Source organism: Desmodus rotundus, chromosome 7 (assembly GCF_022682495.2).
Source record: "Desmodus rotundus isolate HL8 chromosome 7, HLdesRot8A.1, whole genome shotgun sequence".
Lineage (NCBI taxonomy): Eukaryota > Metazoa > Chordata > Mammalia > Chiroptera > Phyllostomidae > Desmodus > Desmodus rotundus.
In genome coordinates, this window is record NC_071393.1 from 62,328,665 (window position 1) to 62,341,352 (window position 12,688).

General features: G+C 43.2%; 1 protein-coding gene across 1 annotated transcript; it reads left to right on the forward strand.

Annotated features, from left to right (window-relative positions):
- Positions 1 to 9,666: 9,666 nt before the first annotated feature.
- On the forward strand, positions 9,667 to 12,237 carry LOC112300811 (mast cell protease 4-like). The gene is given in 6 exon segments (XM_024556191.2): positions 9,667 to 9,742; positions 10,310 to 10,457; positions 10,910 to 11,007; positions 11,010 to 11,044; positions 11,263 to 11,517; positions 11,955 to 12,237. Coding segments are annotated over 6 exon segments (885 nt in total). The 3' UTR covers positions 12,228 to 12,237.
- Positions 12,238 to 12,688: the final 451 nt, after the last annotated feature.

Genomic DNA, 12,688 nt, shown 5'->3' on the forward strand with positions numbered 1-12,688 from the left:
GAGAAGGGTCAAGGAACATGTATAAAGGACACATGGACAAAGCCAAAGGTAAGAAGGATTGAGGGTGGGAGGTGGGGGTGGCGTGGGGGAAAGTGGTAGCAGGAAATGGAGACAACTGTATTGAACAACAATAAAAAAACTAAAAAGAAAGAAAAATATCATTGGAATTTTAAGGAAATGCTTTGAATCTATAGAAGGCTTTGAGTAATATGACCACTTTAACAGTATTAACTCTTCAAACCCGTTCACATTGGATAATTTTCCATTTGTTTGTCTTCTTCAGTTTCTCTCATTCAAGTCTAGTTTTCATTGTAAGGATATTTCACTTCACTGGTTAAATTTATTCCTAAGTATTTTATTGTTTTTATGCTATTGTGAATGGGTAGTTTATTTCTTTTTCAGATATTTCATTATTAGCATACAGAAATTTCTGATAATGTGAGTGAATGAGTGAGTGAGTGGCATTTTACCCAGAAGCCCAGAGGCTCAGAGGAATGCAGAATTTTGATATGCACATTGACACAAGTGGTGTCATTGAAAGAACTCATATGATAGGAGGAGAAAAGGAATAGAAGCTTGAGAGATAGTGCCATTCATGTTTCATGTCATTATCAAAAATTCAGACTAAATTAAAAAGGGGGGTGGGAGGGAACCATGAAATCAGGTAGGAGTTAACAACTGGAACAACACACAGAAATAATGGCACCTGAGGTCCCAGAACACAAAATGAGGATGCAATTAACCACCCCAGCCCTCAGTTTCCCGAGTATAACACAAACCGCAGCCTAACACTCAACAAAGCTGGGAAACCAAGGGCGCAGACCCACTCTTCCTCTGGAAACAAAGTGGAGGGCTCCAGAATCTCTCAGATATTATCAGATGATTGGGGCAGGTGGGAGACTGTTCTAAGTGCTGGAGGATGCTTTTTAGTTCCTTTGGCTACTTAGGGTGCTGGCACAATTTAAAGGAAGACAACTCTGGTTAGCAAACTCCTGGAAAAAGTACGTGATCTTGGGGGCTAATAATGCTAATACTAATCAACTTTCAGTACTTACTATGCCTAATGCTCTACAAAAAACAATTCTCTTATTTAACCCTCACCATTCTTATGCCCACTTTACAGATGAGTGGGGAGAGGGCTAAGAGACATAAAGAAACTTGCCATAAAGAAACTAAGCTAATAAGGGATGGCACAAGAATTCCAACACAGTCTGATTGTAGAGCTCTTGACTATGTACTTAACCCACCTAGCTCTGCATGGCATAAATAAGGCTTCTGTAAAAAGAGGATAACTATTGCCCAAGCCTTGATGATGTGACTTTTGCATTTAACTCAGAGATATTTGCCCTGGGAGACCTATTCCTCTCTTCCCTTTTTGACATTCATCTTACAAGCACTGAAAAGTCAGTCCTTCACAAGAGACCTTAGATACTGCCACCATAGCAGCATCAATAGACTAGCCAAATGTTCTGTTGTAATTTATATCAATCATAGATAGCATCTAGGAGAAGGAGAAAGATACTCCTGCATGGTTGTGTTAAGATGAAAGGAAATGCAGGAATAAGGAGCAATTTAAAGGAAAAATTGTTACCTAGGAAAATATTGGTTTCAGAACCTGGAGGCTAAATGAAGAGTCTTAAGTAACACAACCCTCCCATTTCCCCACCCCACCCCCCACCGATTAATTGAAACCACAGATGGAAGACCATAAAAGATATCTTGGGCCTGGGCCCTCTGACTCTTGCCACGCTGGCTCAGAGCAGCTGCCCTGCTCCATTCCTGGCAGCAAGCACAAATCAAACTATCTTGAGGCAGGCACATGAAAAGGACAGTTGGTGCTGCACAGGCCTCCTGCAGTATCCCACCAGAAACAGGAAGATTGCCAATGACAGATTTGATTCTAAGATGCATAGAACTATCCATTGCAGGCCACCCATGCATTTTGCTTATAGAGAGATTGGCTGCATCACAAAGTATGTAAGAGAAGCCTCCCAGATTTAAGGGACTTTACCCAAACCCATGGGAAAAGGATGGCTTAAGGAATGCCTAGTGTGATCCCTGGACCAATGGAGAGGCTGGTGAAAGGAGATGAGACAGAACAGTGAACAACACAAGGCCAGCTGTTGTCAGATCTGCAAACAGCTTACAACAGAAGCCAGAAAGCAGCCTTAGCTGGTGTGGCTCAGTGGATTGAGTGTGGCCTGTAAAGCAAAGGGTCACTGGTTCAATTCCCAGTCAGGGCACATGCTTGAGTTGTGAGCCATTTCCCCAGTAGGGGACATGCAAGAGGCAACCACACATTGATGTCTCTCTCCCTCTCTTCCCCCTCTCTAAAAAATAAATAAACAAAATCTTTTAAAAAGATGATGACGAAAAAGAAGAAGCCAGAAAGCAAAACAAGAACGCATGCCCTGCCATCTCTCACCTCCAAGAAAGTGGAATCCACTTTCTCTCGACATTTTACTTCCCTGGCTACTTTATTCCTACAACCTTCAAGCAAGAACACTGAACAACAATTTTAAAAAATTGTAAAATAAAAAAAACAACCAAAAAAGACCAAGATGTCCTCAGGCATGCAGGAGAGAGCCCAGAAATCCTACACCTAAAAACTAAGTACAATAAATATCAAAACAAAGCAAAATTTTCAAGTAAACCTGAATATCAGAGAACTTCAAATGGACTCCAACTAAAGTACTGAAAAAACAAATCATCCAGACCCTATCCTATGCAGTGTCCTTGGGAAGCCCTATTAATACATGAAACAAGGTGTCTAGTGTTCAGCTAAGTGCCAAAATAAAACTCAGGAAGTAGAGTTAAAACCACAAAAGTATATGTATAATGTATTGTTTCTACACTAGTAAAAAGAAAAAGGAAAATATTTAAAAACTCAATCACTTACAAAAGCAGACAGGAGAGAAGGAAAAAATACAGTCTATAAAATAAGTTAGTATAAATAATTCAAAATATAACAGCAGTTAAGAAAATGTAAATGAACTCAACACTTAACATAAAAGATAAATATCACCAGATTTGGAGAACAAATCCAGCTAAATATCTGCTTATTCTAAAGAATGTTAAAAGGTTGGAAATAAAGGGATTAAAAAAAAGATATACCTGGTAGACACAGACAAAACAGACCTGATGAGATCATATTAAAACCAGGCTATTTGTTTTTCTAACAAGCATTATAGGGGATTGTTTTCATATATAAAGATAAAAGTTAGAAATCTCTAGGAAAATACAATTCTAAATATGCCTCTATAAAAAGCAATAATTCAAAATAGATATATCAAAAATTAGAAATGAAATCTCGGGAGAACCAAGATGGCGGCGTAGGTAGACACACTGCGCCTCCTCGCACAACCAGAACCGACAGAGAATCGAACAGCAAGGGGGACCAACACCAAGGAAACAGAAAATAATCATTCATCCAGACTGGTAGGAGGGGCGGAGACGGCACTGGGGTGGAGAGGACTCGCGTGGCTGTGGCGGGACTGAGACTGGCGGAGTGTGGGACAAATGGCACAGGCAGTCCGAGCACTAGCAGACCCTGCGGTCCCACATTTGCACAGATAAACCCAGAGGGCCGGACTCAGAGTGGCGGAGAGTGGGGCAGGCAGAGTGGCGGATAGCACATTGCGGCACCACATTCGCCCACAGATAAACCGGACGAACGGCGGGCAGAGAAGCAGACCGCTGCGCAACCCAGGGCTCCAGCTCGGGGAAATAAAGCCTCAAACCTCTGATTGAAAGCGCCCCTGGGGGTTGGGGCGGCAGGAGAGACTCCCAGCCTCACAGGAGAGGTTGTTGGAGAGACCCACAGGGGCCTAGAGTGTGCACAGGCCCACTTACTCGGGAACCAGCACCAGAGGGGCCCAGTTTGATTGTGGGTAGCGGAGTGAAAGACTGAAATCCGGAGGAGAGCGAAGCGGGCGCCATTGCTCCCTCTCGGCCCCGCCCCCACATACAGTGTCACAGCGCAGCGACCAGCATTACCCAGCCCCGGTGAGCACCTAAGGCTCCTCCCCTTAAAGTAACAGACGCGCCAAGACAAACAAACAAAAAAAATGGCCCAAATGACAGAACACTTCAAAGCTCCAGAAAAAATACAACTAAGCGACGAAGAGATAGCCAACCTATCGGATGCACAGTTCAAAGCACTGGTTATCAATATGCTCACAGACTTGGTTGAATCTATTCGAAAAACAGATGAAAAAATGAAGCCTATGCTAAGAGAAACAAAGGAAAATGTTCAGGGAACCAATAGTGATGAGAAGGAAACTGGGACTCAAATCAATGGTATGGACCAGAAGGAAGAAACAAACATTCAACCAGAAAAGAATGAAGAAACAAGAACTTGGAAAAATGAGGAGAGGCTTAGGAACCTCCAGGACACCTTGAAACGTTCCAACATCCGAATTATAGGGGTGCCAGAAGGAGAAGAGGAAGAACAAAAAATTGAAAACTTATTTGAACAAATAATGGAGAACTTCCCTAATCTGGCAAAGGAAATAGACTTCCGGGAAGTCCAGGAAGCTCAGAGAGTCCCAAAGAAGCTGGACCCAAGGAGGAACACAACAAGACACATCATAATTACATTACCCAAGATTAAACGCAAGGACCTACGACCAAGATTACTGTATCCAGCAAAGCTATCATTTAGAATGGAAGGGAGGATAAAGTGCTTCTCAGATAAGGTCAAGTTGAAGAGGCTCATCATCACCAAGCCCTTATTATATGAAATGTTAAAGGGAGTTACCTAAGAAAAAGATCAAAAATAGGAACAGTACAAATGACAGCAAACTCACAGTTATTAACGACCACACATAAAACAAAAATGAGAGCAAACTAGGCAAACAACTAGAACATGAGGGTTGTCAATAAGGGAGTGGGAGGGGGAGAGGGGGGTAAAGGTACAGAGAATAAGTAGCATAGATGATAGGTGGAAAATAGACAGGGGGAGGGTAAAAATAGTGTAGGAAATGTAGAAGCCAAAGAACTTATAAGTATGACCCATGGACATGAACTATGGGGGGGGAATGTGGGAGGGAGGGGGTTGGGCAGGATGGAGTGGAGTGGGGGGGGAAATGGGACAACTGTAATAGCATAATCAATAAATATATTTAAAAAAAAAAAAAAAAAAAAAAAGAAATGAAATCTCAAACCAATGATCTAAGAAAGAACCCACCATAAGAAGCTATAAAAAGAACCCAAAGTAAGCAGAAGAAAATAATAAGAACAAAAAACAAGAATTAAAAATTAGAAAACAATAGAGAAAATTAATGAAGGCAAAGTTGGTTATTTGAGATCAATTCAGTTGATAGATCTCTAGGCAGCCTGATCAGTAAAAAAAAGAAAGACAACCCATATTACCAATATCAGCAATGAGATAAGCAACAGCGCTAGAGATTCTACAGCTAGTAAAAAGGATAATAGGGGCCCTGGTTGGTGTGGCTCAGTTGGTTGGAGCATTGTCCTGTAACAGAAAGGTTGAGGATTCGATTCCTGGTCAGGGCACATGCCTGGGTTTGTTGGTTCCATTCCCCATCCAGGCGCATACAGGAGGCAGCCTGTTGATGTTTCTCTCTCTCCCTTCCTCTCTCTCTAAAAAGCAATGAAAAAATGTCCTCTAGTGAAGGGGTTTTTTTAAGGATAATATGGTAATATTATGAATAATCTTATGCTGTAATTTTGACAAATTAGGTGAAATAGACAAATTCCTTAAAAGACATAAACTATCAAACTTACTCAAAAAATGTGTTCTTTAGAGTACTGTATCACGTAATTACACATCTTCCTTCAAACAAAGCTTCTGACCCAGAAAGCTTCACTGGTGAATTCTATCAAACATTGAGAAAAAAAAAAGTAATACCAATTCTACCTTCTTTAAGGTAGAATTCAAAACTTCTTTAAAAATAGAATAGGAGGGCTCATTTCCCAACACATTCTTTGAGGTATCACTCTGATACCAAAAGCAGAAAAACATACTACAATAAAAGGAAACAGACAAAATCCCTTGTGAATGTTATGTTAATTACTGCTGCAAAACAAATTACCCCAAAACCTAATGACCAAAGGAGGTCTGACGTCTCACCTTCACTTAATAAAGGTCTATAACTCAATTCAACCAGCTAGGCAAATAGTTAGAGCCACTTCAATATGTTTCATCTAAAGCACTGACATGAGAATCTCTGCTTAGTTCATCCCGTCAAGAAACTCACCTTGGCCCAATGTTACTACCTTCCTTCTACCCTACAGCAACACCTTAACATCCATGCCCATTCATGTTTCTGTTGATATAAATTAGCAAAACTCTTGCAGTTGGTTTGGTATACACTGCAGTTCCTCATGGGCCACACTTACCTGTGAGACCTACTGGAACTTGAAATTGGTTATAGATCTATTGTAGAAGCAATAAAGAAGAGTGGGGAGAGGGGCTCAGCAGCCCTGCAAAATAACTATCTCAGGGGACCCCATTACAGATTATTCAGGCCTGGGAAGACTAACCTCCTCAGACTGGAAAAAGTGCACTACTCTTATGGCAAAGGAGGGCTGGAGAAATTTAGGGTCTCAAGGTCCCAGTTTCATCAGAATCTCCCCCAAATATGGACCTGCCCCAATTTTCAGAGAGTCAATTAATACTTAATTTTATAGAAGAGACCCTGCCAGGCTGGGAATTCAAAGTGTGTTGCAAGCCACCCACAGGAATACACATTGATTTAAATTGAGAAATCTCAGACATGAGGCTACGTGAGATACAAATTTTTCTATGGCAATCATAGAAGATTTGGGGCCTTACCTGGACCATAATTTAAAGCCCAAAGCTCATTGCTTTCTTGTCCAAAGTTCTGTAGTGCACTTAGAAGTGATCGACCCCATTAAACTCCTTATTTCCACTAATATGTTCTATGCCAGCAAATACTTGATCACCTAAAGCCTTGCCTGTGATTACAGATATCCATAGGCAATAATTTAAGTAACAAGTGTGCTACTGTGTGCCATAAGTGATCATGTACAACTTCCAACTAATATTCTTTACTACTTACAATAGGGTAATACCTTTAAATACACAGGGGTACCACGGTACTCATCATTAATTCATTCCAGAAGTCGTGACAAGTGCCAAAACCAACAAGTATCAAACGATGAACCATTTTTTCTCTTGTGGGACAATGTCACGACTCACACAGGTTCTAGCAGGTGCAATGAGTCCCGAGCAAGTGCCAAGTGCTGCAACATTGTTTTCTCATAAAATGTGACAAGTACAGGGATTGACGTGTTCTGAAGCCAATGAGTACCGAGGTATGACTGTATTTAGATTACAGAATCAACAGGAGATAGCCCAGGACAATTTAGAGAATCTAGGACCCACTTCTAGTACTAATATCTCTATTATTCAGAGCTCGGTTAGGAAAGCAGAGCCACTATGAGCGATGTAAAGTAAGGAATTTATTAAAAGGATTGTATCTTATAAAATTGTGGGAACTGCTAAAGAAATCCTCTTTGCATTCTTCGTGTTCTCTTTTTGTTTGCTTGTTTGTTTTCACCTTCCAGGAAAGCAGGGTGACATACAAAAAGATCATGTTGTACTGTCAGACAGATATGTGTTTGACACCTAGTTATGATGTCATTGGCTAGGAAATCTCATCAAATGACTCAAATTCTCTGAACCTCAATTTCCTCATTGGTAGAATGGAAACAACAGGACTTCTCAGAGTTGTTGTGAGGGTGAGTGAGATAAAGCACATACCTGTAATAAGCTATTGATTGTATTATCTCATTGATTCCAAGGTGCACAATACCTCACATTTTAACCTCACTATAGCAGGAGTGAATCCTGTAATAACTGGCATGTTATTGTCTAATTGAGAACAGTTTTTTCCTTTCTCAGTGCACATAATATAATGAGAGCCCAGATAACATCTCAAATAATGACAACTGCAGATATCATTTCATTATCAAACCAAATGTGACTCTTAGTGCACAAGTGGAAAACCCCAACATCCCCTACAGAACACAGGTATTCTCCTTCATACATTCCATTCCTTTCTCCATTTAATGGACAAACCCTTCATCCCACATCCCTGTATTATTCAGATTAATGGAATGGAAAAGTATGAGTTTTAGAATCTGACATAATATGTTTTCAGTCTTACTGCTATGTGACATTCTGAGCATCAGTTGAGCGCTCCATAATTGTGTATAATGATGCTTACCCCAAAAAATGTTAAAATGTTAAATAAGAATGTATGGAAAGCCTTCTCAGTGCCACACATATTGTGGGTATTCAATATCTAATCTTCTGCTGATTATTTTGCCTTGAATGAAGGGCTGATCTTCTAGTTGGGGAAGTGGTGCAAATTCTGGCTCTCAGGCCAAATCCACCTACCATATGTTCTTTTAATTTTTTTAATTTATTTTTACTGATTTTATTGAAAGAGAGAGACATCAATTTGTTGTTCCACTCATTTATGCATTCATTGATTGATTCTTGTATATGCCCTGACTGAGGACCAAACACAACCATGGAGTATGGGTATTACTGAACAGAGATTGGGGTTCTGCTGCCCACTGCACATAGGCAAATTCCAGGGGCATAGGTTTGGTGAAAAAGGAAAGGGGTTGTTTATTCAAAAACTACACAATTTTATGCCCTGGCTGGTGTGACTCGTGCATTGAGTGCTGGCCTGATAACCAAAGGGTCACCAGTTCAATTCCCAGTCAGGGCACATGCCTGGGTTGTGGTCCAAGTCCCCAGTTGGTGGTGCATGAGAGGCAACCACACATTGTTTCTCTCTCTCTCTTTCTCCCTCCCTTCCCCTCTGTCTAAAAATAAATAAAATCTTTTTTTTAAGAAAACCTATACAATTTTGGAAGAATGGCAGGCTTCTGCCTCAGGTCCCATCCCCTCCAGAACACCCAGAGAAAAACCCCACCAACTCTGCCAGACAAACCCAAGGCTGCATGCAGAGTTCCTTCACCCATTTAAAAACACTGCCTAACTATAGGCAGCTGCTACACAACCATTCTAGCTGCCCATCACTGTCAGCCCTCAAGCTCCTGCCTAGAGTCTGTGCTTATGGTCTGTATGGCCAGCCACCACCGCTTCCCGTGCTGGTGGCTGTGGGGCCTGATGCCTGGCCACGCATCTTCCAGGGCCCGCGGTCCACAAACGCTCTGGCCCACACATCCATGCTACAGATCCCTGAGGAAGAGAAGGCATGGTCTGGAACCATCCATGCAGCAGCAGAAGACACCCCAGCATCCCTCAGGCCACTGCTGGGACACATATCCCTGGGGTTTGTCCCAGCACTCACAACTCAGCCTCAGCACAAGCCGGTCCCGACAGGGCAAGTGAAGGAAAGAAAACACGTTTTTCCCTTCCCCCCATTTAAATCTCCAGGCCCCAAATTCCATGCACTCTGGAAGGGTTCAGCTCCCCAGCCAATCCTGTCATCCTAGAAGCCAGGACACTGAGGCTCTGACCACAGCTTCAACAGCAGCACAGCAGAGAGGAGAGCTGAAAAAATTTCTGATGAGGAAGATAAGCCAGGCCAGAGTGAATGACAAAATGTGCTTTCTGTGAATTCCAGCCCTCCCCCTATTTCTACGACTAGGGTTATAAAGCAAGAGGGCAAGAGAGTAGAGTGACAAAAGCAACTTACCATGGGTGGCATCACTGGGAAAATGCAGGCCCTACTTCTTTGGTTGGTCTTTCTCTTGCCTCCTGAAGCTGGAGCTGGTGAGTTTGAGGTGTGATTCCCTATTCTCTGGGTCCTCAGCCCCTATTCCAAGCTACTGACCTGAGTCAAGTAAGAGTCTAAAATGAGAAAGCAAGAACCCATTGCAAGTATTCCAAGGGGAAATCTCTATCTGGAAGAATCATACTCTTTCCCAGCAGTTAATGACAGTTGACTCGGCAAAAAAAGTCTTGGGTGGAGATAGAATCAGAAAACTGGCTTGGGAAGTACCTCTTAAGCTGCTTTCCACAAAATAACCACAGTTCTGATTCATGGTCATTCGACTTGGCTCTCACCTGGAAGAGGTCAGGATTAGGACATGAAAAGTTTTAATAACTCAGAATCAAGACTAGCCATTGTGGTCTGCAAAGTAGGATGAGGACTGACAGAGTGCATTGGGGCAGGGAAAGCCAATAAAAAGGATACGCGGCGGGGCTGAGCTACAGTAGAGGTAAGGGTGGGGCTGAGGGTGGGTGTTTGCCTCAGCTTTCAACTCATCTTCCTCACCCAGTGCTCTGTCTGAAGACTCAGTTACCCTATGTTTGGAAACCTGGGCTTTTCTGTTTCAGGGGAGATTATCAGTGGCATTGAGTCCAAGCCCCACTCCCACCCCTACATGGCCCATCTGGAAATCATTGACCAAGATCATGTTAGTAACTGTGGTGGGTTTCTCATAAGTCAAGAATTTGTGGTGACAGCTGCTCATTGTAAAGGAAGGTAAGAAAACTTTGACTTGTTCCCTTTTCATGTAAGGAGTTGTAGGAACCAGAGTTAACACAACTTTCAAGTGGCCTGAGGAGAAATTTTCATACCCCACTCATATCAAGATGGTTAGTGATGTATATTTGGAGGAACTGGGCCCTTCTGGTTAGTCATCTCCATCTCCAGAGGCCACAGCTTTACCATAGGCAGCCCAGGTCAAGACAGGCCAATGTTGCCCCTCTCACCCTTGGGCCAAAGCCCTGTCAGTTCCGTGTCTGTCAGGGACTGGCCCTTCCTAAAACAGCTGCGATCCCAGGCTGTGATCCCAGGGAACACCTGTCCTCAGTAAGATATGAGTTCTGCAGCTGGCTCTACGCTGATGAAGAGGGCCTGGTGTCACTTTGCTCACAATGGGTTCTTCTCAGGAGACCAACACCTTTTCCTGACTCTCTCTTCCCTTTCAACAGAAATATTACTGTCACTCTTGGAGCTCATGACATGAAACAAGAAGAATCCACATGGCAGAAGCTAGAAGTCAAAAAACAATTTGTTCATCCAAAATACAACTTTTCACCTATCTCAATGACATCATGTTACTGAAGGTGCCATTCTCTTTCTTGTACTTCTTGATTCCCCCTTCTTAATCCTTCCTCTGACCTGTACCTTTCTCATTCTCTCTTCAAACCCACTTCCTTGGGGACCATCCCCACTCCACCACCTCACTGGGGAAATACTCTAGGCCCTTCCCAGGGAGCCTCTACCACACCACACCCACCACTTTCCCTGAGATGGGCAACCATCTACCCTTCCTCCCTCATAGCTACAAAAGAAAGCTGAGCTGAACCATGCTGTGGGGGCAATACCCCTGCCCACCCGGTCTACCTTTATTCTACCTGGAAGAGTATGCCAGGCAACCGGCTGGGGGAGAACAGGAATGATCGAGCCAAGATCAGATACTCTGAGAGAGGTGAAGCTGAGACTCATGAATGCCAAGGCCTGCAGCCACTTTTACTTTTACAATAATAATTTGCAAATCTGTGTGGGTGATCCCAGGAAGAAAGGATTACCATACGAGGTACCACATATTTACAGTTCCTCCTCATAATCAGTCCCTGGGAGACAAGGTCCTCCTGCAAAGGGGTGGGTCAGGAAGTCCCCTAGTACAGTGACTTGTGTCTGCATTCATGGGTGTCTATGAGAACTGGAATCCTCCCCTGGGTTCCATCCCCCTATACTCAAGTCCTGCCTCTAATCCTCCCAGCTAGTCTCTGCACAGGCATCCAGGAGAGGAAATATAAGAAGATGGAGGGGTCAGGATCTAGAGTGGTGGTTCTGAGCCAGAGAGAGAAAAAGGATATTAAACTTAAGAACCCTAACTTATGACTCCATGAGGAGTCATGATTCCTGGCCTGACTATAGGGTATCTTGGGGCTAGTTGGGGTGCTGAACCAGGATGAGATAACAGAAGAGAAGGATGATCACTGCTCATGGTCTGCTTTCTCTAACCCACAGGGGGACTCTGGGGGTCCCCTTCTGTGTGCTGGGGTAGCCCAAGGTATTATGTCATATGTCCATGTAAATGCAAAGCCTCCTGCTATCTTCACTCGAAATCTTGGAAAGCAAGTAGCCACAGAAGCCTGGCCACAGAGCCACAGAGGCAAAATCCCAAAGCCAGAGCTCTCCCTGGGCCAGGTTTCACAGGAGCTTGGCCCCAGCCCAAGCCCAGGGAGACTCCCAGAGGCACCCAAAACCCCTGCTGATTGTATCCCCAGAAAAATTCAATAAAGATGCTGCCTCCAGCTTATGTGTGTGACACTCTTTATCCAACCCAGAGCTCCCCCACAGCTGGTCTACTCCACAGGGAGAAATGCAGATCCTCCTCTCTAGTCTGAATGAAGAATAGCACTGGGCTCCTTTCTTGCCAGATTAATAATCAAGCCTACCAATTTCCATGTACATTGTGTGCTGTTATGAATTATTAAAGAAAATACTTTGATCTGCTCAATAGGATTTAACGTCCAGAGTAATATTGGCTCTGATTGACCTTTTATTTCCTCTGTCCACTCTTCTTCTTCTTCCTATTCCCACCTCCCCCCCACCACCTCTTCTCCTCTCAATTCTCTTCTTCCCTCAAACCCCAGACTCAGCCACTGCAATTCAGGACACAGATGTGCCATAGCAAATTCCCCATGACTGTTTCCAAACATGGTCCCAAGCCTGAGCTCTTGATACCTTATGTCCTCACA